The sequence below is a fragment of the Porites lutea genome, chromosome 7, assembly GCF_958299795.1.
Source record: "Porites lutea chromosome 7, jaPorLute2.1, whole genome shotgun sequence".
NCBI lineage: Eukaryota > Metazoa > Cnidaria > Anthozoa > Scleractinia > Poritidae > Porites > Porites lutea.
Window position 1 is genome coordinate 12364322 of NC_133207.1, and position 26365 is coordinate 12390686.

The 26365-nt window shown below is 37.8% G+C and overlaps 1 protein-coding gene across 1 annotated transcript in view; it reads left to right on the top strand.

The window, feature by feature from the left end:
* LOC140944089 (TOG array regulator of axonemal microtubules protein 1-like) overlaps positions 1–26331 on the top strand; it is a 27679-nt gene extending 1348 nt beyond the window's left edge. The window contains exons 1-22 of the mRNA XM_073393202.1: positions 1–776; positions 2521–3130; positions 3484–3543; positions 7473–7645; positions 10220–10398; positions 12657–13017; positions 14966–15510; positions 16206–16654; positions 16846–16936; positions 17109–17306; positions 17452–17557; positions 17697–17783; positions 18201–18349; positions 19215–19373; positions 20092–20218; positions 20734–20861; positions 20937–20991; positions 21072–21203; positions 21573–21617; positions 22111–22282; positions 22642–22728; positions 23898–26331. The exon at positions 1–776 is cut by the window's left edge and continues 1348 nt beyond it. Coding sequence (XP_073249303.1) covers positions 1–776; positions 2521–3130; positions 3484–3543; positions 7473–7645; positions 10220–10398; positions 12657–13017; positions 14966–15510; positions 16206–16654; positions 16846–16936; positions 17109–17306; positions 17452–17557; positions 17697–17783; positions 18201–18349; positions 19215–19373; positions 20092–20218; positions 20734–20861; positions 20937–20991; positions 21072–21203; positions 21573–21617; positions 22111–22282; positions 22642–22728; positions 23898–24142 — 4934 coding nt within the window. The 3' untranslated portion in view covers positions 24143–26331. The remainder of the gene's footprint in view (positions 777–2520; positions 3131–3483; positions 3544–7472; positions 7646–10219; positions 10399–12656; positions 13018–14965; positions 15511–16205; positions 16655–16845; positions 16937–17108; positions 17307–17451; positions 17558–17696; positions 17784–18200; positions 18350–19214; positions 19374–20091; positions 20219–20733; positions 20862–20936; positions 20992–21071; positions 21204–21572; positions 21618–22110; positions 22283–22641; positions 22729–23897) is intronic.
* The last annotated feature ends 34 nt before the right edge of the window (positions 26332–26365 follow it).

Sequence of the window (26365 nt, forward strand, 5' to 3'; positions counted from 1 at the left end):
TCACCAGCCTCCAAATTATTGGGCTACTTGTAGCCAAACTTGGGGTGGGTGTGCGGCCAGTTTTAAAGCCTCTTCTGTTAGCACTCTCAAACAGATTGGGAGACAATAAGATAGTGATCAGGCAGGAAAACATGAAAGTTTTGATGCAACTTATGCAAATCCTTTCTCCAAAAGCAGTGCTGTCTGTGTTGACAACTAATCTACAACATCGCAACTCCAGAGTGCGAGAAGAAACTGTCAATGTTTTTATCGCAGCGTTGCTTACTTTCCCCAGTTCGGATTTCAGTCTTCCAGATACGACAAACTCAATTGCCCCTGCCTTGGTGGACAGTAAGAGGAGAGTGAGACAGGCAGCATTAGAAGCATTTGCAGTTATAGCCCAGGCAATGGGACCTGGACGTATTCAACCTATTATTGCTGCAGTTGATAGTGTTGAACTTAATATGGGGGGTGAGGGTGTTATGGGTGCCATAACAGCAAGATTGGCTCGGAGGCAACTCCCCCGCTTAAATAGAGATGGTTTGGTGGAGTATGCTGTTCCTATGCCTTCATCTGGGACAATAAGAGGCCAGAACAATACACCACGTGGAGCTGATATTGACTGGATATTAGCTGGTACAGCTGGTACAGGTTCTGCAGATCCCTCTGGGACAGCTCGCTCTACTCCAGGACTTAATGATTCTTGGAATATGTCAGGACCAAGCCCCCGAAGGTTCTTTAGTGCAGGAAAGAATCGATTACCATGGGAAGGTGACCAGGGTCGAGATGGAAACCAGGTATTATAAGTTAACCAAACAACAAAGTGTTTTCAGCTCCAGAACCATTGTTTCCTGGTTGCACTTACCACCTTTTTCTTCTTTCTAAACAATAGTAATTTATTATAATTTATTATGTATTATTGTTCACTGTGTGGCATTATTGTTGCTTAAATTGAAGTTTTAACACAGTAGCAAAAATAAAGTGTGGTTGTAGAAATGAGTAGTTCATCATGCATGTAAAATCTGAAATGTCAAATACATGTATACACTGTATCTAGAGTTCTTTTGTGAGAGACAATAATTTAGTAAATACAGTGTAAACCAGATATTCAAGATTAGGTTTCGTGACACTTTAATTTGTATGTCTTCATTTTTTTCAGTACAAGTCCTAAATTAGATTGTTAATTGGCATGAAGATGTGAATTAGTGAAAAAAATAAAAAGCAGAAAATTTTATTTTCTCCAGGGGCCAAAGAAAATGGACTTTTGGACAAAGCTGATTGCTGTGTATACTGTATATCTCGGTGGGAGCATTTCCCTGCTGATTTTCCCTTTCCATTGTTATTTCTTGAATAATGTCCCTAATATTAATTAGTGTTGTGTGGGACGAGTAAATAACTGGCAAAAAACCTTTCTTTTCTGTGAAATTACTTGTCTCTAAAATTAGTATTACATCAAAGCTACTTTTATTTAAAATCAGCAAAAAGTACATGGTTAATGATAAATAATTTTATCCATCAAATCACGAACTGTAACAAATATCTTTTTTGCCAAGATGACTGATTTGTTGATTATTTTACACTGATAACTGTAAAAAATTTTCATACATTTTTTGTTGGTTATCGCTGTCATTGGCTATACAGTGGAACATAAACTGCATCGATCTATATCTTTCTAGGCTCCATACAAACTTGAACTTTACATTGCTTCTTTTAAAAGCTTTTTCTCTGATTTTGATTTCAGGTTTTAAGATTTTAAAAAAGCTGAAACTTTAACTTTTAAACTTATTTCCCCTCAATATGGTTTGTTTACAGCTTTTTAAATCTTGGGTTTGTTTTCATTTAAACTTGTGAACATTATTTGCATGAATGTTTATCAGCTCTGTATGGGGTGATTCCACAGTTACTTAATATTTCAATTTTTTCTCTTAATTTTCCTTCATTCTATGTAAGATAGAAAAGTAAATGTAACTGTTAAGTAGAGTTGTGAAAATTTAAAAGAAAAATTTGATACATTGCAAGTATTGTATTTTTTGTGAAGCTCAGTCAAAAAAGAGAATTCCTGTGCCCAAAAGAATCACTTTATAAGCTAGGGAGATTTATTATTGTTGCTGTTGTTTAGGATATCAGCCTGATTAAGGAAATGTTGAGAAAAGGAAGTTAAAATATTTGATGGCCACCATAACTGCTTTTGCCAAGCAACAGTAAAAATCTGGCTCGGTCTTGTTTTGGGTTTTACTCTGCTTGTGTACTGGAATTCTCATATTTATTCTAAGTAAAGTAATTTCCCTGGTTTGAGCAAAATTTGCGCTCTTCACTATTAAGAGGGTGTTTTATTGAGATATATAAATTTAAGTTTGGCAGTTTGCAATATTTTTCAAGAACAAATTTAAAAATTCAATATCACATCCTCTTGTTAAAGTGCCCTCAAAAGTGTTCACTTTTGAAGGCAGTATTGTTTTGTTGGGAACGAGAAGAGTGTGTGGGAAGCATGAAAGGGATGTGGTACATTTCAGGTTAACTGTGTTGATTTTATTTTTTTAGCCAATCGCTGACAATATTGATCCAGTGCGGCCACCAGTGAAGCTTCATTCTTGGGCCCCTACTGAGATAGTGAGTGATCGTCCTGTGAAGTCCAATACACAACCACGAGCAGCATCAATGCCCAAGTCTAAGCTGACAACCTCCTCCTATGCAGAAAAATACCATGCCATGAGTGTACAAAGGGCCAACCAAGTGGCTGATCGCCACACCCCAAAGTCTACAGAAAATATACCATCAAGCTCTTATGCTGAAATGCACAGGGCTAAGGTGAAGAAAGATAGATCCAAGATTGGTAGTCCTGTGGCACACTTAAGTCAAACTGCTCCAAACAGTTATGCTTTACTTTACAAGCGTGGAACCATTACCACTAAATCAAAGGCTACCAGCAGTGCAGAACCTGCAGTTGGGGAACAGACACCTAAAGAAGCTGTTTTACGTTCTGCACAGTCTGTCACACCTACTCCGTATACACTTCAAAGTTCATTCTCACCTGGTGATGAAGACCCATTTTCTTCCTCTCAGAGGAAATCTTTTCCAATGTCACTGTCCAGCTCCTGGCCTGATTGGTCAGAAATGAAGCCTTTTGGTAGATTGTCTCCAGTCTCCCACAGTAAGTACATAAACACACTGCACAAAATATTGGTGAAGTAAAACAGTAGACTTTGTTCTAAAAGTGTACCAGGAGAAAAAAGCTGACACTTTTCAGGTTCTGAACTCAATGTGTCACTACTTAAATCTGGATAGTGCTTTTGATAGGTTGAAGAAATTTTCAACCCAGTTCAGGGTAGTGACACAACATCAGTATGGAATCCTGCGCTCTTTCCTTAAATACCATTTTGTTTGAAAACCATTTGTGGCGGCACCAGATGTTTGCTGCTTTCTTTGGCTTCAAGCACAATCTGATTGAATTAAACATACTTAAATGCTTGACTCATGTTAACAAGCTGTTCTGTCTCTTACCAGCTGTTCCTGCTGAAACAGACTCATCACTGGATCAGGCTGATGGTGAAGCAAGGAAATCTGGTATGCCATTGCTGTTTCACACTTTCTTAGATGGACTCCATTGAAACTATTGAAGCTTAGAGAGGTCTCAACCTAATTAGCAATTAATGAATGAGGCTGAGTAGGATATGAATAATTAAGCAGATCGAGGAGGGTGTTATCTAAAGAGGCCGAAGGCCGAGGTGCATAACACCCTCCAAAATCTGCTTAATTCTTCATATCCTACGAAAGCCGAATTCATTAATTACTTTATTATTCATTCATAATAATGCCTAATTTAAAGTACCCCAACCCTTCAATTTTTTTTCTTTTGGTAGATTTCCATATCTTTCAAGAACTCATTATCAAAAAATTTTTTCAGAAAAATTGAATCCTTTTTTTTTAAGAGCACTGAAAGTGACCGAAATTTTTAAACTTTTGTGTGCTATAAGCCCCGCTGGGCAAATTTTTGTCTCGTGGGCTCATTAGGAACGGGCCAATGAGAAGCATCTGATATTTGACACTTTTTTAGCTGTGACGTAAGAAAAGGACACTGAAAGTATAGTGCAATCACAGATTATTTGTTAAGCTTACAATTTGTATGAAAACATGTCCTCCTCTGAAGAGTTTTCCGACACAAGAAGCAAAGAGTTGACAAAAGTAGCACGATGTCCTTTTCTTACGTCACGTTCCATATTTGGACACATTTAGCGTAGTGGGGGACTAATGCAAGCGACAGGTGAAAATATCGCCAAGAGTGCCTTCATTTTCGAAAAGTAGTTCCTGAAAGATATGGAAATCTACCAAAAGAAAACAAATTGAAGGGTTAGGGGCACTTTGAAAGCATAGCTAAAACATGCTTACCTGGATCAATGTTCAGTTTATCTTCGATACTGTACATTTAGTCTTGTCCAGCTCCGTAAATATTCTCCAAATAGCAGATGTCGCTCTCCGAGTTGTCTTCTTTCTGTTTTTGCTATGTTTTTAGCCATTATTTTGCCTAGTTCCAACTGTAGTTCTTACTCTTGAAACGAGTGAAGTGTCCGCCATTTTAGTTTTCATAACGAAAACAACTCAACCTCGTCTCCAGTTCTTCTCGGTTAACAGTGCATTAACCTGTAGAAGGCTGCATTTTTGATGTTATTTCCTCATTAAACACAAAATTCTTCCAAATTTGGTCTTCTGTAAATGGTTATGGCAAATTATGCATGTGCTTTTAGCCAATCAGAATTGGGGAAGTATTTTGAATGAATAATAATAGAGATTAAGTAATGGTCCAGCTAAGAAGCAGGCAGAAAAACAATAGCCCGTAGCGATAGCGTCAGATATTTTCCAGGCGCTAATTTCTCTAATCAAATTAAATCTGATTGGTCAATGCAGCGAAAAGCGCAAAATTTGAATTTTAGAGTTGAATTAAGATAGCTTAAGACTCATTCCAACATTCCAACTTTTTTCTCACGAAAGAAATGTCAAAACCATGATCATAAATGGCAGCAATTTACTCTCACGTGGCGAATCTGGTGAACACGCCAATGTCACGCATAGACCATACAGAACAACAACAAGTACACAAAATCAAATCTAAATGTTCTGCATTTGGAAAAAAAGATGATGTTACCCAGGTAGAAAAAATTCCTGCATGTTCGGCAAATCAAGTTTCAGAAAAAGCTCTCTTACAGTTTATCTGTTTAGATCAGGAGCACGGTTCACGTGTACAAACGAAATTTGGCATATATAAATTACAATAATTTATATCCTCAACGTTTACAGCTACAAAGCTGTCCCTTGGCGCAAACAATAACAACATGTTGTACTACAGATCCGCCAAAAATCATGGATATTTATTGAATTTTACATTTTCTAGAAATTTATTTTTAGAAAAATGTACATAATTCGGGCCGTCATGCGTAACATTCACACGCAGCAAATTATCATTTTGGTAACATTTCATGTTTTAACCATAATAGATTTGAGCAGAACTAGTATCCTTATAAATCAAAATTATTTATAGATTTCAGCTGTATAGGTCAAACTTTGTCAGAAAAAGTGGTTTTTGAGAAAAATGAGCTTTCTTGAACCAGTGTACCAGCATCACGCTGTACGTTTAATTCCACAAAATCAGCAATGCGTCCAACATTTCAAAATATAGATTGCTTCAAAGATAAAATGGCCTCAGTAACTGGAATGCTCACCTTTTCAACAGTCAATCCTGAAAATTTTGGCCTAATTCCTCTTTACCATCCAGAGAATGAAGCAAATTTCTGATTACCAAACACTTTGAAACGTGCCATGTTTGCACCTGATTTTCGCAAGGAAGGCAAAATGCAAGCAGTCTCCACGCGCGAAGCATGAAACTGACCTCACTAATTTTTTTTCATGTGTCATTCTCAACTCATTCTCAACTTGTAAATAGCAATTTTCATGGAAAAATATAAGAAATTGTGTGCTCTAGAAGCAATTTCTGAATACCAAGTGTTTTGAAACGTTTTATGGAAGGTTTCAGGTTACATTCAGCAACATCGATCTCAAAGAAACGCATCAACCTCGCAAACTTTCTCCGCCATCTCACTTGCTTTAACTTGAAGGAAGGCTTCACCATGACCTTGGTAACCACCCAAGAACTTTCCATAAGTTTATTGTTATGCAACAAATCGAAAACACGTGATAAAACGTTCAGTACACGTGCGGTTCTAGTGACACTCTAGGGCTACAATTGTCTGCATAATTTACTTTATTTACATGATAAAAACAAAGCCAAAACGAAAATTTATGTCCTTACGTTCCTTTTATTTTCAAAAGAACATTTTTGTGAGAAAAAATTAAGAAAACAGACCTAATAATGTTAACAAACATGAAATGGGCAGAGCCGCAATGCATCCTGGGTATTACAGAAATTGTTCCGATTAAGTCAAAATGAGCTAAAACGGTCTAAAATGTTGTAATTTGGTTAAAGAGGTTCAGTTTCTTTGCAAATAAAGGATTTTAAATGAATTTTGAAGTTTTTTAGAATTTTTCATATTTTCTTAACATGTTACGCATCTGTACATGTGTAGTGTGCTACTGATCTTACAAGGTTTTGATATTTACCCCATAAAAATCCTTCTTACAATCTCTCTCGTCCTTGTTAAACATAAAGGCAAGCTACAGTCATGCTCGCTTGATCTTCTGTACCAATAGAAAGTCAAACACCAGTGACAGCTATTTATTATACCTAAGCGGCTTCCGTCGCAGAATTCAAGGGTACAAAATGCAAACTTCTGTCACAAGTTTCAGTTTGGTCATTTTAATTTCAGGTGCGTGGTGAACTTCCATTTCGCTTGATGAAGTAGTCTAGAGAGGAAAAGAAATCGAATGAGAGATGGGTAAAGATACAAGGAATGTGGAAGTTGCGAAAAATAGCAAACACAAATGAATAACACATAATGCGCACGAGGTGCAAAAGCTTATCTCAAGCTCAAGTGTTCTAAATCTCTTCGAGAAATAAATTCATCCTTGTAAAAACAACAAACCTTTCACTTTCTCCTTTTATGCCTAGCTGTACTCCAATTTCTAATGCTACAATTATTCCGATCTCCTCCTGATCCGGCATGACAACGTGGAACAATGCTGAAACTTGGCTATGAGGCATATGGCAAGGGAATGGGGAAAATAAAGCTAAAAAAAGTTATTTTGTCACGTTTCTCACTGTTTTTTTTGGCAATTTTTGGATTTCCGCCAATCAGAACACTTGATTTAATGGAAATAAATGATTAAAAATTAGCACCTTTTAATTGCTTTTGCCGTTCCCCTGCCTGCCTCTTACACGGACCATTACTTAAACAAAAATAACTAAAGAATGGGAGGGACTAAATCTAGGTGTCGGTTCATGTAATCATTGCATTATTTTTGCAAGTTTTCTTTTACACTTTGGGTAAAGTTTAACTTTTTATACAGTAATTCAGAATACTTATAAGTTTCTACTTTTCTACTAGATGTTCCCCAGACTCCAATTCATGTAAAACCCCAGCTTGTTCGTTCAGCATCCAAAAGTCGTGGCTTACGAGCCACAGACCTGGGAGAAATCAAGAAGACAGATATCCAGTCAAGTGGGATTGATTTCCTTGAACTGACTCCATCACGTCCTCCACAGTTGGCCCCTGTCAAGGTACTATGCTTATCAACATTTTCTTGATAGCAAAACGCTATCATTTCAAACAGAGGGTTCATTTGTGGCAGATGTTTGCTAGGCTCCAAGGTAGCAAGGATATGTTTAACATGTTTTGATGGCACTTAAGGTGGCTCCCTAGAGTAAATTGGCTGTGCACAGCCTGAGCACTAGTATGGCGTGAGCTTTAAAATCAGCGCGACGTCCACGCACAAATTAAAACAAACATGGCCTCTCGGTTTCGAAATATTCCCCCCAAAAAACTTCATTAACTTTCTATTGAAGCTCATTGTGCAAAAAGTTTGATTAGTGTAGGTCAAACATTTATGAGAGGAGACAACGTTACACCGGCTACAAGTCACTATCGATCTCCATCACAGTAAATTGTATGTAAAAACAAAGCAGAAATTTTCCAAAGACATCAATTCTTTCGCTTCAAAAGTAGACAAACGTTAAATAGTCAAAGTGGACAATGTTTTTGAACAGCGAGAAATAATTTTTACTCACCGATTAACCCTTGATGAAAGCAATAGTTGTCCGTCGAGACCTACGGTCTTGTGCGTGTAGCTGAGGACATGATGCACGATTTATAGATCGGCACCATCTTTTACAGCAGACTTTTAAAGAAAAACTTTGCTGTCAAAATTATTCCTAAAGAAAAACAAGGTTAAAAAAGTATCCGGGAGTGGGCTGACATTTGAAGATCTGCAAACAGCGTAAAGCAGATTAGGAAATGAAGGGCTTATTGCGATCCTTGCACAACCACCGTCTTCATTTCCGACGATTGCCATCCTCACGAGTGACCACCACGGTTCGGATTTTAGCTACAATAGTCAAGTGCTTCGAAGAAAACATCCTGTGTTAGGTATAAAATTGAATCCGCTATCTCTCCTTTATCACCTGGTGAGATATCACCGTAATAATACTAATAAACGGCTTCAAAACAATGGCTTTGGTACTCTTCAAAGAAACCACATGTTTTCAGTAGCTTTGTGCATTATGCGCATGGGGGCATGATGGCTGGCGCGTGTATTTTGCTCGTACGACCCCGAACCACGCGTGTTTTTCGGATTTTTGTGACGTCAACGTAGTTAATTAACCGTGAATTTCTCGCGTTTCCTTGGGTAAATTTTTTTAAAAATGGCCTCATTTCTTAACAGTTGCAGTACCTTTGCACTCTCCTATTTCTGTTAAAATCTGTAAGAGCTAAACTCCTCCATTAAGAAAAATTTCAAATTTCAAAATATTGGCAAAACCCTCTTAACGACCTCATGTTTTTTCCATTTTAAAATGTTAAGCAATATCGTTAATATAAAGTGGCAAAGTTTTAAGACATTTCACCGAGGGAAATAAGAAATATTAAGAAAAAATGATCAAAAATGACAAAATTACTGCCTGTGTAAGGATGCGATGTTGCCATGGCAACGGCCCTTATCCAGAAAATGAAACATGATAAAGGAGCCTTCTTATATGGGTATTCTTAGCGGTGAATCTCATGAACAAAATGGCAAAGACAAAGTAACTAGAGTTCGTTCTGTAATGTATGCTAGATAGCTAGGGTTATTAGTAAATACTCTAGGGAGCCACCTTAAAAGAACTGTTTTAACCTATGATAAGCCAGTGGATAGCTGTTACTAAAAGTATTTGGGCAAATTGTAGGTTGGTGGAGGAAGAACCAGTAGGCTTGTGTAGAAAATGACAAAGTACTTGAAAAGTGCTGTTATCTTTATTGGTGTGTACCATATTCACCCATATAATATTATAATGTGCACCCCTTTTTAGTTACACTGAGATTTAAGAAATGTACAACTTGTTGTTGGGGCCAATATTGAAGGAGATATGGCTGTTTTATTTAACTGCCAGACACATAGTTTGTTCAGACATCTATATATTTGTAACTGCATTCTGGAGTTTTTGAATGGCTGTTTCTCGTTTGATACTGGCACAGTAAACACAGAACTTGAGGATTTTGTAAAACTCTTTCTGACTAAGTTGACCTTATGTTCATAGTCCCATAATACAGGCACTCATAACCAGTCCCACGAGGTTTGAAATTAGGTTATGGTTTATGGTCAAATAAAAATACAGTAAAGCACATGACCATCAACTTCTCAAGATAAAAAGGATTCCATGTATAATACGGACCTCAAATTTTAAAACAAGTTTTCATGAAAATAAGGTGTGTATTAAACACAGGGTAAGCTTTAAAGATGTCGCCACACCTGACTCTTGGTATCTCACTTAAGTCAACCTAACTACTGATAATAATTACTGCAATCTTTATTTCATAATTATTATGCCTCACCACATTTGCCGCACTTGCATAAATTTCCTGTTGTGTTATTAACTTTTCAGATCATAAAATCTCACAAAGCCACACTTTGAAACAGACACTGAGAAATTAAAATAATCTAGTGAAAAAGGAAGGTTGACTTTTAGACAGGTTTGACTTATTTTCAGGGAGGTACTCATGTATTTAACACCATTATAGGAATGTACTCAATAACATACTTTTCAGCAGCTGATCATTAGTTGGCAAAGAAACTGAAGGAGTGTATTTAACATTTTTTGTAGGCTGGAAATCTGCCTCCCCAGGATTTACTTAAACAAGTTCACAAACAAGCAGAAACCAAACGAGCCTTGAAAATGTATTCTGTGATCAGTGATGGCGAAGATGGAAGAAGTCGAACTCCATCACCCTCAGATCATAATAGAGAGCCATTTAATTCAGGAATTATAGAAAATGTTGCAAGGTTTGTTACACTTAATGACTTAATACAGTCTAAACTTCAGTCAGGGCTAGCTAGACACCAACACTCACCATTCACCATGGGTCAGTAAGATACCTTTAGTGGAAAGTAAAAAAATTCAGTTGACCAAGAATACTTGCCCAATCAGGCAACTGGTTTTTTGCAGTGTGGAAAGTAGTTTTTGGGGTTCAAACAGCCAGCTAAAAAAAATTAATTCATTTAGAAATAGATTAATAATATAAAAGGCTTATTAAAAAGAACTTCCTTTTGGAATGCCAAGAATAACCACAAAATCTGCATGCGTCCTACCTGGCATAGAAAGACTAGGCACAAAATGGATGATGCAATGGAGGGTCAAGTAGCACTGGGGATGAGAAACATCGCTGCCATTTTGAGTAGTTTGCTTTCACGTTTACAGAGGAGTTGTCCATCAATTGGTTTTTTCTGCAGTAGCTATGAAAAAAAAGAACAGCAAAAGTCATGACAAAAATATGAACAGAAAAGGAAGATGCAGACTGGACATCGATTTCAAAGAGAGTGGCGGTCAGAGTTTGCGTAGTTGGATAATGATAAAGAATGGTGGTAACTTTCTTGATCTTAATGCAAAAGCTTTGTAGAAGAGAGTGTTCACCAATGCAAACTAGGGTGACAGGGTCTGCCACATTCTGGAGTTTTTTTTTAAAAAATGAAGTTGAAGTTGAAGTTGTGGGCATACATGTGTATTGGACTGTTTATTGAGAGTTACCACAGAAGGTCCTTCTGTTTTTGGTATAATGTTTAAGGGCTGACCCATTAAACATGTTTTTGAATTCAAGAATTTAGGACTTGTGTTTGATGAACATATTTCTTGGAATTCTCATGTTAAGTATGTATTATCCCAAACTGGTAAATGATAGGGAATGCTAGGGCTTACATCAGGCTATGCTAATTCCATTTACACAGCTTATATTCGTTGTATCATAGATTATTGTGACACTGTGTGGAACTGCTACGGAATTGGCAACAGTTTGTCACTAGAGAGGCTTCAAAGACGTGCCGCTAAAATTGTTTCAAAAATGAGCAACAGTGACAGAGCTTTAGATTATCTTAAGTGGCCATCTCTGGTAAATAGACAAGAGTCAGCCATATTAATGAACTCATCAAAAGGTGTATTAAAGGACAATGCCTGCAATTTAAAAAAAAACTATTTTACTTTCAACAGTTCTGTCCACAATCAAATTACAAGGCAAATGAACATGTTACACCTGCCAAGGATTGGAACTGACTTAGCAAAAAACTCTTTTATTAGAATGGTTCTGGAATTTTTAATAGGCTGAATTTTTAATGTTTTAAGATTTTATTCATGTTTACTGTAACTGTAAAAAGTCAATATTTTAAGATTAAATTTTAGTATACATTTATTAATTTTTAAGAGAATTTTAGGATAATTGTATAGTTTTTATCAGTTTTATCATTTTAATTTTTATCAGGGCCCCAAATGATACCCTGATATGAATAAATAAAGGTCTTTCTCTCCCTCTGATTTTGATTCACACCCTGCACTGAAAAATTGGTGGAACAATGGCTGAAGAGCAAGGCGCCCCAATTTCAATGAAAAGTGAATCACTCAAGGCAAAACACTATTGCTCTGTTTGGAAAATTTACTTATGGTTATGGCAAGTAACAAATATGCTTCCTTTGATTCTGGAAAAGAAAAATCTGCTTTGGAAAGTAAATTTGTAAATCTACATTGTACTTTCCACAATGGCAAGTTGTGTCAAAAGTAAGTGTCAAGCCTCTGCTTCAGTGGGTGCTTCTTTCCCATATAGAAGAGACATTAGGGACCCTAAGATACATTGGTGGCAACAAGAATGTCAAAAAAAGCAATAGGTTTAGTAAGGAAAACAACAACTTTGCACATGCATCATGCTTTTTGGTATACTTCTTTACCGTCACTGCACAACTACAACGTGAAAATGTCTAGTTTCATGTTTTATGAAGGATGTAAACAAGTATTGACTTTCTCTTTCTAGACTTAGATAAGGCTCTTAGAAATTCAGTTCCAGGAGCGTTTGTATAGATTTAATAAAGTAAGTGAGTTGGAATAATCACAGTGAAGATTGAAACAACATGAAGTGACGTTTTCCCTGCCGTCGCTGTCCTTATATCTTAAGGTTCCTATTGTTACTATGATACTTCTGCTCTACTCTTAACAGCAACATACTGCACAGATGGCTTTGCACAAGGCAACAGTATTCCTCAATGTTATGTTTTATTTTTAGGACAACAAAACCACCACCAAAGCCAGAATCTCCATTTGACAATAGACCACGCATTGCAAGAACACCAATCCATAGGCGTCGATCAGCAGAAACTCCAGTACAACTTCGAAGCCCAACACCTTTAACTAATAAGTTTTCAGACATGGAGAACCCAGGACTTGGTGTTACAGGACATGGGCTCTTGCCTGCCGGGGGACAGAAAGCTGTAAAGGTTTCTCCACTGGAGAATGGTGTTCATGATGATGACAACAAACAAAGTAAAACTTCAAGAGTGGGTAGCAGCCCTTCAGGAAATGATGAAGACATGCTGGGGGTTGAGGTGGTCGGCCAAGGATTGCTAAGACTGGATAAACAGCTTGAGGTATGACATTTTTGTTAGCTAATTATATTTAGTATATACTAAAACAGTGGACAGTTTTTTTTGTGTGCTCTGATTGTCTACGTAAAGTCACAATATCCAGTGCTATTCACTGATTCACCTCCAGCTCCTCTTAGCAAGCGACATGAAACTAGTTTCCTGGTTTGCTGCCGTTACAAACGAAAAAATTTGTATAGGTAATAGCATGATTTGTAGGGATATTTGGCATAAATACCATGAGTGATATTTCGAATTTGTTATACATAATTTCACGAGCCGTTAGACAAGTGAAATTTGAGACAATTTTGAAATATCACGAGTGGTATTTACGCCAAATAACACGTACAAATCATGCTATTATTTGTTTATACTACTACCCGCAATAGTTTTGTAATTTTCACATGTATATATTTCAAATTAGGCTGAAATACCACTGCTCTAAGCCAATCAAATTGCAGAAATTTCTCATGTAGTAGTATAACACAATTAATCAAACAAGCGTTTGCTGAAATACACGAAGAAGGTGATGAAATTCGGTTCGAAAGCTTTAACAGGTAAATCTTTGTCTGTTTGACTTGAATTTATCAATGAAACCAGTGAAAAGTTTCTTGTTTACAAATGCAAATTAAGTCTTGCGTTACTTCATTTAGCTGAAATGTTCATAAATAAGCTTAAGACTAAATGTATCCTGTTCCAGGCGTTCGGATGGTGGGGAGCGGGCAAAAAATTAGGGCGCCGGTGAAAAATTGACGAGGGAAAAAATAGGGCGGGAAAAGGAAGGGAATGCCTGTATACATTTTCTCACGGGACTCTATCCGCCCACAAATATACCGCCGAACCCGTAACTGTAACATGAACTACATTTTGACGGGAATGTGGTTTTACTTGTCAATCATAATGGAAGTAAATTTCCCGGGGAAATACGACACTTTCACTCTCGCAATTTCTTTCATGTTCGCTCGAGTCTCAATGGCCGGTTGTCCTTCTGCAGAGGAATTGCAAATCCATCCTTCAGCGTCTTGTAGGTTCTGTGAAAAAAATTGTCAAATGTCCTAAACAGCAGTCAAAGTTAGACTTTGTTTAAATAATCGATCATTATTGTTCAGGTCTAAAATGTGACAAAATTGGCACGATCATGGAATAACAGAAAATTTTTAAGCAAACTCTTACCATTCTGTGATGGAATGAACCTTGTCAATAGCGATTGCGACAACATTCTTTCCAAGCTGACCGCTTTGCAGCTCCGTCCTCCATTCTTTTGACAGCCAGCTTTCCGGACTTCCATAAACGATCTCACACTCTCCACACTTTGCAGCGTGTTCGTCCATGCCTTCCTCCGTTCCGAATCCTATGGCTGTCGCTTTTATCGCAATTCGCTTGAGCTGTTCGACTTGGTCTTTCATTATTGCTACGAGCGGCGTAACAACTATGATCGTTTGAACAGACACACCAACTGTTTCTTTGACGATGCTCATTATGCGTGGAAAGAGTTGAAAGATCAAACTCTTTCCAAAGCCTGTCGGAAGAATCGCGAAAACATCTTTGCCTTCAACAAGATTCTTTAAACAAATTTTCTGCTCGTCGCGAAGAGATTTGACGTACGGGAGATGTTCGATGGCGTTGTTTATAATACTATCGAAGTCCGCGTGACTCGATGACATATGTCTCGCAACAGCTATATCGCATTCCTCATCAACGTCGCTAGTGATCGAGTGTTGACAGAAGGTGTCATAATCGACCAATAAGAGGGTATACTGGAACACTCAGTACTATACTCAACCAACAAAAATTAGCAACATAAGTTGGGGAAATATTGTCAGTCACTTTGGATGAGTAAAACTGTTGTCCTTGCCAGTATTTAGACACCGCACACATGAAATATCCTCAAAAACCTTGGTCATTAAGAGTGTATGTTACTTAAGGGGGTCTTATTTTTGTTTAATTTTTTAAGGGGGCAGGTATTGAGAACAGTCATTTGCAGTATGAAACAGAGGAATCAGATGAAGGTTTGGATGATAGCACAGATGAGGACGATGATGAGGATGATGATGATGACGACCATAATAAAGAGAAGGAAGCGGAGGAGGAAGAGGGAGAGGATGATGCAGAGGAAAAAGATAGTAGTGATGAGGAGGAAAAACAAGACAGAGAAGAAGATGAGGAAGAGGAAACAGAACAAGGTGATAGTGGGACAGAGAGTGAAGAGGAGGCTTACCCAACACTGTCAGACTCGGTAGAAAGTGACGCCTCACAAACAACAACTACCACAGTGACAGCTACTGAAACAGAAACATCAACAATTAAAAGTGAAGATGACAGTTCGGATAGTTTGGAAGACAGCGACGAAGACAGTGATTCTGAAGTCAGAGATCACATGGCAAACCAACGTGATATGACGCCAAAAACAACAAGAAAAAGCTTGTCTAAATCAACACGAGAGAGGATGGAAAGAATGAGACAAGAAGAGGAAGACAGGATGCAGCGAGAACAAGAAAGGTAAGAAGAACTTTGTTTTATTTGTGTTATTTCTTTTGTGATTTGTATTGAGGTAGAGCTGCCTGTTAGCTGATCTGTAGAAAAGCAGTTCAAGGTTTAGGGCCAGTTAGGCTTATACTAGAGCCTCGCGTGTAGATAAGGTGGGTGGGGAAAACAGGACGCCTTTTAAATAAGACACAAAAAGCATGAAACTTAAAGGTTCATCTTAGCTAAGTCAGGAAAACATTTGCTATTTATACGAGAAGTGGTTGGTTTTGAATATAAGTAAGGTGCATATTAGGCCAAAGCTAATTCAGAGAAATATTAACTGTTACTAATGAAATCTGTTACTAATGAAATATAAGGGAGAGTGTGACTGTTGTCGGGGTTAAAGGGGTCCTACCCTAAAACAAATTGGATCTCCAGATGCGAGGGTCATTAAGTGCTTTGGAATGTACGCAAACTATTTGGTACTTTTTGCAGTCTTTATGGAAGGCGAGCAATTTTTCCTTGCATTAAATCATCTGTTGTTATTCCCTTTGATTAATGTATTGTATTATTGTCCCTAAACTTCGAATGTATCTAAAATGTAAGAATTTTTAAAGTTTTGTGGTGTTCTTCAGTCGTCGGTGCAACTTTATGACTATTTGAGATTGTGGTGTGGGTCAGTGGTATTTATTTTATGTTGATGCTGTGTATTTTTATTAATATTAAAGGATAGTAGAACTGGAGAGGGATCGCTCTAAACAATGGCAGCTTCAGCGTGAGGAGGAAGAACGACTTAGGCACAAGATAATGAAGGAAAAGTTGGAGCTCGGCAAGATGCTTAACAAGAAAGAGAAGGAGCGGGAAGCAGAGCGGAAGAAACAACAGCAACTACAAGAAGAGCTACAGAAACAGGAGAAAGCACTGAGGGATCGGCTCATGAAACAACAACAAGAACTAGAGGAGATTGAACAAGAAAAGCAGCGAGAAAAGGAACGTCAGAAGGAACGTATGAAGGAGAGAATGCGGCAGAAGCAAAAAGAGAAAGAAGCTGAGCGTCTAAAGGCAGAGGCAGAACTGAGGGAAAGAGAACAAGAGGAGGAAATCAAGAGAAAACTTGCTGAGAAGGAAGCTGAATTGAAGAGGAAACAGAATCAAAAATCTGAATCAGAAGCGAATGGTAAGTTAACCTATTTTGAGTTAATGGTCTGAAGAATACTCAACACTATATTGGTACAGCCAACTATAATTCTCTTTGATATATGTTGTTACAGTTGTTTTTGAAAAAAAAAACGTTAATGACGGTTTAAGTTGTCAAGTTATTTCAGGTATGTAAGATACCTTCTGTATTGTTTTAACTATTTTCTCTAGGCCTGTCTGTAACTGGATCCAGTTCCTCGCTTAAGTCAAACAGGAAACCGCCCGCTGGTGGAACGCCTAAGAAGAAAATGCCTGTCTCTTCGTGAGTACAGCTTTTGTTAAGTTTATTTTTGGAGTGAAAACCAGGGTTTTCAAATTCCAATTTGATCAGTAATTTGGGGACCATAGGGTTATTAGTCCGTTAGGAGTGCTTTACATGTGCAACCTTCTTAAGATAAAGTCAGCTTATCATCTTTAACTTCCTCGTTTTTCAGAGCTCAGTCTGAACGTGATTCCAGTTATGCGGTAACAGACGACCCATCAGAGCTCCGGCGACATTACGTAGCTTCAGCAGGAAGTAGTAGTACAGCAGCACAGTGCTGGGAAGTTAGTTTGGATGAGCTACAACCTTTTAATAATCCTGAAAATGCGTTACGAGATTCGCTCAAATATTTGGCAAATACCGAAGATTGGTGAGTACTACTTTTAGTGAAAATTACGGCTTTTGATAATAAAACGTCACTGAGATTACCAGATTTAAATGCAAAAGAATAATGAAAGGATTGCGGTACGATACGAATTGAAGAGAATATAACATTTTTCTTCTGCTACCACCAGGGAGATGAAATGTGAAGGGATTCAAGGAATTCGTCGTCTTTGTAAACATCATCCTGAAGTATTGATTTCCCAACTACACGCTGTAACCCTAGCAGTCATTGCAGAGGTACGCCATGTAATAACCGTGATGTGCCCCATTATAGTATGCTCTCTGGGTCCATATTAGATGTTGCAGCTTTGTCTCTATTCAACCCTCAATTCTCTGTTTTTAGTCAAAAATTTTATTATTGGTTGTTGATTAACAGGTGAAGAATCTTCGATCACAAGTTTCTCGTTCTGGTATTTGCTGCCTTGGTGACATGTACACGACACTCGGAAAAAACATGGACAATGTAAGTGAGCTATCCTATTTGCATTTGTATGAGTCTTTTTAACTCTCCCATACTCATTATTAATTATGGCCACAAAAAACTGCAGTTCTAATAGTTGACTGGAAATGAAACTTGAAATTCCAATGTTGTTTCCATTCAAATGGCACTTCATCAGCAGTATGTTTGCGTGGTATTATCTTTTGTTGCCAGTCTTTGTAAAAACTTTCTAAGATCAGTTTAAACTGGGTTTAGAGAAGAATAAGTGTTCGGGCTATAGGCTTGTGGAGACAGTGTAATTTGATCTCCAGCTTATTTTCATCGTTATTAGACCTCGCAACGTATATGACGTCATCACCACTACAAGATCATTGATAATTTCTTCGCTATAGCGTAGAAATAGCGTTATGACTTTCAAATTGTTTGATGCCTTTTTTCCAGGAACTGGAAGTCACTGCCAAAATTCTTTTAGCAAAAGGCGGTGAATCAAGTGGATTTATCAGAGACGATGTTGAAAAGTCCCTTACAGCTATGGTCAGCTCACTTACTCCCACACGTGTGATGGTCGCGCTTATTTCCGGAGGAGCAAGGTTTGTTCTTGAACTAAAATTCCTTGTGATTTTGTGAGTCTTAGTTGGGCATTATGCTATCAAGTTATAATACAAAAACTGTTCTTTTCAGTGGAACGTCAAGAACAGTTTTGTAGCTTATTTGGTTGTGGTTCGAACAGCTTTGTGATTGGCTGAAATAAATTACGCGCCTTTTTGACCCAATCAAAAGTAGACCGAAACCAAGGATAATTTGTGGCGCGTGTTTCCCGCGCTTTACCGGCGTGGACCACATTATATTTGTTTCGGGTTCTTGACTGGTTGATCTTCCTTGGCTGACCAGTTGAAGCTACAATTGGCGACAAATTGTCGAGACATTGTTCTCAAATAGGGTAACTTCAGAGAACAAGAGAATCCACGCCCCTCCCCCCTCGGCACATACATACATACTTTTATACATGATTTATTTTTAAGCAGGTTAAGAGTTTGACAGCTAGAAATCTGATGTGGACTTGCCAAAAAAAACCCAGAAAATCCTACTTACAAATACAAATAATACAATAAAATACAATAAAACCCTGCTTACAAATACAAATACTTCCTATATAAACGGTCCTATGTAGATTTTATAATTCTATGATAAATAAGTGAATAATTAAATACATGATTAGAACATAATAGGGTACAGCCACAAAGTATAAAAATCTTTCCTTTTTGTTGATAGTGACAGCATCCTCTTTCTGGAAGTTGATTTTATTAATAATGTTCCAGGTCTTTTTGCAGGCTAAGCTTGAAGGTCTGTGCATTTTCAAGTTCGTTTAGATCATTGGGGTGACTGTTCCACATTAGTGGTCCTTTATACCTTAAACTACATCTACCTACTTCTTTCCATGTTGTTGTCTTATAGTCATCGCAATGTTGCTGTTCGTAAAACCACTGCCCAGTTCTTGAGCTCTCTGGCAGAACGCATGGGAACAAGTCGCCTTATGAGTGGTGCAAAGGATGTTACTGAGAGAATATTACCAACTGCTGCTCAGTTTGTTACTGACGGAGGACCGGAAACAAGGTACAGTATATAAGCCATTGTACTGTTAATCTCCATTGAATTGATTTCTTACACAACACGTTTGTAGATCCACATCCGTTTTAATGCCACACGCTAACATAGGACCTTTCTTATGGTTCAAACTGAGTAAAAATCAAAGAGAATCCCGTTGCAGCTAGTTTTGGAACGAAAACGCAACTTTTCAGAATATCTTTTCAATAACAGTAACTGCTGCAAACTTTGTATCGAATAGACAACAGTTTAAATTTTTATTAAGTATTTTAGCTTTGTAAATAGTGACTTTGGTTTTTAGCATTTTAGTAGCATGGTTTATTTAGTGTCTCCAATTAGTCCCCTTTGGGCGAAATACCTTCACACTTAAAGTAAATGTTCTATCTCTCTGTCCGGAGTGAAACCGGCATTTGTCGGTAAGCATTTGCTGGAAACAGTGGACTATCATCCTAAGATGTTCTTAGGGCTTTGTAACGCGCTTCTTCTCACTCGTGACGAAGCCCTAAGAACGTTTGTTTGGGAGGGTATTTCATTATTATATTTCATTTGATATCGAACGAGCCAATAGTTGAGGAACTTCTCCAGCTACATTACAAGACAAAGTCTTTTCAAACTCTTTGTTGTGTAACACAGATTGGCCTCGGACCAAACAAAGGCAATTCTTAAAATATAAAACAAGTTTTTACAATTGTTTGCGTTAAGTAACAGTATGTTGTTCTTTTTTCAGGTACTATGGACGTAAGATTCTTCACATTATGTACGATCATCCAGAGTTTGACAAAAACGTGACCAAATATGTTCCGTCCAACCTACAGAAGAATGTGCGTGATACTGTCGAAAATCTCAGGACTAAGGTAACGTTTGTCATACAATAGAGTAGAGGAAATGTGACGCCACAAACATTCGAATTTGTGGAGTTATAGGATTGGTTGGCATATCCAGAAAGAGCAAGATGAAAAGCGCTCTCTTGCCAAACGTCAGCCTGTTACATGTAGTGCGAATTGGTAGGAGATATAAGCACCATTATGCTCTGATGACTCTATACAAATCCCTCTGTAAAACGGGCTTGGATAGTAACCCCACCAACTTGCACTAATAGGGAAATTTTTAGGAAGAGGGCGTTTTCTTGTTTTTTTCTGGATATGCTAGCCAATCCAATAATTTCACAAGTTTAGTTTTTGCGACATCATCCCTTCTTTAACCTATACCCAATGTAGTCTCATTATCTCTCAATGTTATCTCCTTCCTGATTACTATTAGTCTTTCAGTGACTCTCAAGGCCACCACTGTAAAAGGCAGTTGTCTGTAATGCTTCTCATGATTGCTTTTTAGTTCTCAAACTAATTGCATGTCTTTCTTACCCACTTAGGGTCTTGGTGATCCACCCTCGGACCTTTCATCTTCCGCCCGGCAGCGGAAGCCCGCATCCGGCGGCGGAGGTTCGCGCAGTGGTGGAATGCGAGGATCTGTGGCCATGTCTCCGTCATCAAACTCCAGGTACTCTGAATAGCAGTTAAGTTAAACTCCTTGTTAGTCTTTGTGATTTCCTGACATATCGTATTTTTTCCTTAGCTCTAGAGAGTCGTCTCGGAGTGGTAAATCTGTGGCCCGTGACGGTCTGATTCAGGTGAGTGGCCTGTGCAGAGAAATCACGCGATTGATATTTTCAGTTTTTGCCAACAGTTGTCTCGATATTTTTGCTTTTAGGGTGAAGAGGTGATTCCAAACATTATCAACTCTTTACAAGCGAACGACTGGAAGGAAAGGCAGCACGCTGTTGATCAGTTTGTTGATCTGCTACAGCTCAACCCAGATGGACTGGGACCTAAATTTACCAAGGTACATACATATGTATACCTTAAATTAAAGGAATTGCCATACGTTTTCTAAAAAAACCGTAAAGGTAAAAATTGAGGTAAATGCTTTCGTTCCTCCTTATTATTTATTTAATATATATATATATATATATATATATATATATATATATATATATATATATATATATATATATATATATATTTTTTTTTTTTTAGGTTTGTTTGTTTGCCCTATTCATAAATTCAGACAACAAATTGTTGCACGAAATATCTATGCTGTGTAGGTTTAGCGTGGACCAACTTGGGTTGGGTTGTGATCTGGGAACTCACCTCAGTTTCTAAGTAAACGCAATGTTCATCGTATAGAAACTTGTAAACTTTATTTTTTCAGGTTTTTGATGCATTCGTTCCTCGACTTCAAGATTCTAACAGCAAGGTACGTCCGTACATATATTCATAACTGGAACGATGGTCAAGGTTTCGAATTAAAATTCACACTTGGCTCCGAGGCTGAGAAGAATGAAACAAAGGAAATCACGTTAAAAAGCGACGTCACGAGGATATCACTGTTTGAGGTCAATTCTGTGCTGAAGTTATTACTTAGTGCCTTTACTCAGACTGCACAAAACATTCCCTTACAGTTATCAAACAAATGTCGTCGGGGGCCTTAACCATATTAGTTTTTTGGGTGATTTTTACAGGCATAGCATTGTTGCAAGTTTCAATTCATGCCCATCCTTGCCATCCGTAGCAACAGAAAACAGCAAACAGTTTCAGTGCCTAAAGATAGTGTTAAATAATAACAAAACCAGACCATTATTTTAATAGAAATCAATTAATGCGAAGACACAATGAAGCTTTTAAAAAAATAGCAAATGGCGTGACGCCATAGCTCGTTAAAATTCAGGTTTGAATGTTTTCCTTCTCAGGTGAATCTACACGCCCTGCAGTGCCTTCCCAAGATCCTCCCCTGTCTTGCTAACCAATCAGGGGCCCTTGTTCCTCCGTTGGTGAGCGCCTTGACGTCTAATCTTGCATCCAAGAACTCAAATATTTTTTCCACTGCAGTGGGAGCCCTAGATGCTCTGATTAAAAATATAGGTAACAGTGTTTTTGCTCTTATTTCTCGCCTAAAACTTCCCGCTTTGATTTCCATAATCACTGATGCAGGGCGTCATAAATCATATTTCTGAGTGCGGGTGAACTCCTTTGAGTGAATGCTCAGCTGTCGGGCAGCACTTACTTTGGTACTGTGTATTGTATTGTATACCCTAAACTTTCGATTGTGGCTAGAACTCAAACATCTGACGATAGAAGCTAGTCAGCACTTAACATTCAAATCCAATGTTCAATTTTATGTTTTTCTTTGTACATCTTTTACCAACAAATCATATGCACGGTCTTGTTCGTCCATAAACAGTTGCTACGTTTGTTTTGATTGACGTTGCTCTCGTTTATAGACAACAGCCTCCTCGTTCAACCATTTTGCACAACAACGCAATACGGAAGTGGCAGAGTCAAACCTATCATGATCGAGAAGTTAGCAGGTATGAAAACTTTTTCTTGTTGATGTTTTTTTTTGTAAAGGTATTAAAAACACAAATTAATTTTGTGTGAAAGGATGGACCAAAATTTCTGACACACTTGCAAAATGGTTATTGTTCCCTTGGCTGTTTGTCTTTATTGATGTAAACCATATTTAGTGGAGAAAACTTGCTTTAAAAGCCAGCAAACATCAAAGATAAAAACAACGATGCTGCAGTTGCTGCTGCAGATGCTCCTTGACCGTGCACAATCCTTTGGCTCACAAATTGTGACTGAATAAATTAATGCGATGTTTCTATTGGTCAGTAAGTTCAGAATGATAGGAAAATGCTATTGAACGTTGTACACGGTCAGGTCCAAAAATGATAACAAAAACATACAACAAACGAGTCTAAAGGGCTTCATAACCGTTGCACTTGCGAAATCTAACTATAATGAAATGTTTCTTCTTACATAGCTAAAGTGCTAAACAAGAAAAAAAATAGGACCTCCGCCTTAGAAACGTACTATTCCTGGTCTGAAGAAAATGTCAGAGTATACTGTGCTGTCCCAGACTGACCTTTTATCTAACATAAACTGGAAGAGACGAGACAAATAAGAGAGCGCAAGGAGCATGTCACATACACGTCTTGCAGCAACCATGTTACAAGAAATCTGAGGGTTGTAAAACAGTTCAGTTCAACCCTGAAGGCCTTTTCTCGTAAAAAAATCAAATACGACACGCAGTGTTTCATCCAATTTTCTGACCAGCCGTTTAAAGCCCGGTTTCCATTTGATTGCTACGATCGCTGCGATCGCTGAACCTTTTTTTTCTCAGCGATCGCAGCGATCTTAGCGATCATGTGGAAACCGGGCTTAAACTGACTTCGAGGTGTCTGGATGTCTGATGAAACACTGGGTAGAGTGTTGGATGGTATGTAGCTTCTAAAATGGCAATAATTCTTGAAGAAAATCAAAACTTAAGTTCTCAAAGTTTTATGATGATTAAGATCCGATATGCGAAGTGATTTTAGCTTGCACTCTCTTCTGTTTTCTCGCCACTAGGTTGTCCCTAGCTCAGGGCAGCGACAAGAGACGCAGGCTAAAGCGATTTCCTTCATCTTGTGAATTACTGATGATTTGTTTTGAAAAAAATGATCGCTCCCCACTTCATCGTGTTTTTATCTGTTAGGTATTTGTCCTACTGTGTACAGCCGGAAGCCTCAGGTTATAACACGACATGTTCTGCCCTTGTTGTGGAATCTCCTTAGCTTGTCAAGTAACGGAAGTGCAGGAGGCAATAACACATCTATACGGGCTTCGGTTGGTAAATTAACAACAACACTGTACTCCATCATGGGAAGTCTTTTTATAGAGCAAGCATCCACGCAATTACCAAGAGTACAGGAAAAAATTCACGATATGATTGGATCATGACAGAAAAATATGGACATTTGGGGCTGAAAATATGGGGTGATCTTTGAGAAAAAGTTTTTCGAAACTGCAGTGAGGTTTTTTTTTCCAATATTATTATTAGCTAAATTTACAAAAAAAAAAACTTTCACATGGACTAAGCATCTCCTAACTGTGGTAGTTATAACCACTGGAGGCAGTTAGGGGAGAAAAGAAATGTGATAGGCAGTTTTTGTAAATTATTTAGTGCAGTTTATTTATGACAGAAATAGGTTTTGCCATGCCACGTAATTTTTAAAGACAATATGGCAGCAGCAACTCAGAAGGGACGGTTGATCTTACAAACACTGGCACCTCTCTTTTTAACGATAGCATTTTATTTTCGTAATAAAAACCATCTGATTGCTTAGCAATTTGTAAAACGATGAAGACTGGGTACTTTGCTTACGTAGGGTGACAAGTCAAGGAAGGGATGGAGCAGTTTTATCGCGTCTTGTCTCGCAACAGCCTTACTTTGAAGTTTACAGTAGCAATTTTACACTAGCAAAATATTGTTCGTGTAGCTATAAGATAGTAGCGTTGTGCGTAAGTTAAATTTATTTATTGAGGACGTAAATTAAGGGTTATGAAAGAAACGTATCATATGTTAGTTAGAATAAACATGAGTTGACCAAAGGCGAAATTCTCCAAAGGCATTTATTGCACTTGGAAAGGAGTCAAGAGAACTAGCGTCTTGATAATTTACACTTAATCTAAAGGTTTTAAAGACATTTTCATTTCTCGTCGAGGGAAAATTTGGACATTGGTTTTGGACATTCTTTTCCCTGACTGTGGGAAAAAGCTAAAATTATAGTTAACCAGATTATTTTTGTAAGGTTGCAGATTTTTATTTGTACAGCATTTGTTAGGGTGTAATTTGAGTGTAGCTCAATTTATTTATTAGTTTGAGTCTGAGTTTCGTTTGCAGAGTGGTCAGCACTATTTGTGTTGTTGGTAGCGGCGCACAGGCTGTGAGAAACTAGATTGCTTGTGAAATACAGCTATTTTTATAAACGTTGGAAAACAAGCAAAAGCCCTTTAGGCCAAGATCGCAAAGTAGTATGGGTATTTTCAAATCCCTTTCCACTCAGTGCCATTCTAAAATCTCTCGACGGTCATCAAATGGATTAGTGCAAGCTAAAACTTCGTTAAGACAAAATCGCGTACGTAAACTTTAATAAGTTGAGCCTTTGATCTATTAATTGAACTTTCGGACACAAGTATCTTTATTTCCTGGTTGACCATACAAGTCATAAGCTGCTTTTAGTGACAGCGTTATTTCGGGAGTCAGTTTGTTCAGTTTGTGCGGATGCAGGTCATGTATGGCCGCACTTTTTAAGGCCTTTCAGCTACCTCGGTAGGCTTTTGTACTTTATGCTTTTGGTTCCCCACTTAAATGTTCTTTTTCTTTTTAATGCTTCATTTTTTCTACTAGAATGTTCTATCTTCTCCCGCCCAAAGTCACTTCAGTGCTCGAAAACACTCATCATACAGAGGCTTTTTTTGTTAATATGTAGTATAACAACAATATAGATAACAAGTTTATTGTTTTAATACAGCAACATATAATCCTCGAAACGGCGTGTTTAAGGATGGCATTTGAAGTTTTTAATTTGGACTTAATAAGTTCATTTTTTCTTGAAAAATGTTTTAACACTGTTTTAATTTCCATTTTCACGGTAAAAAGAATTCTGTGGAGTTCCCACTAAGATGCTCGATGAAATGCTAGCATTAAACTCTGCCATCACCTGGAAATTTTGTTGCATAACGCTCCACACGGTTCCTGATGAAGGCAAGTACCTCATTGTCTTCACACCCTATAACACCTCTTTTATCCATGTCACACGCGGCTCTTCGCCATGTGGTCGCGGCGTCGTAAAAAATCCCATATTACCGTGCGGTCTTGCTTTTAAGTGGGTTTTGCTTTTTTTTTCGACAATTTTCCCCGAAACAGCTGTAAGCTGCTGTCCTATTGCCATCTATAAGAGGCTTTCTTGCCACTTGTCATATCTCAGTCATGTAGCACAGTTTCACTGTTTGTGTGAGACGTAACGAACGATGTTATATATTTTGTGTATTGTCCCATATATGGGAAGATTGAAGTTCCCAGAGTAACTGGACTAGTACATTTAATGAAAGTGAGAGTGGAAATAAATTTCAAATTCAAGATTTAATGGAAAACTGTTGGTTTTTACCCAGAGAGCATCC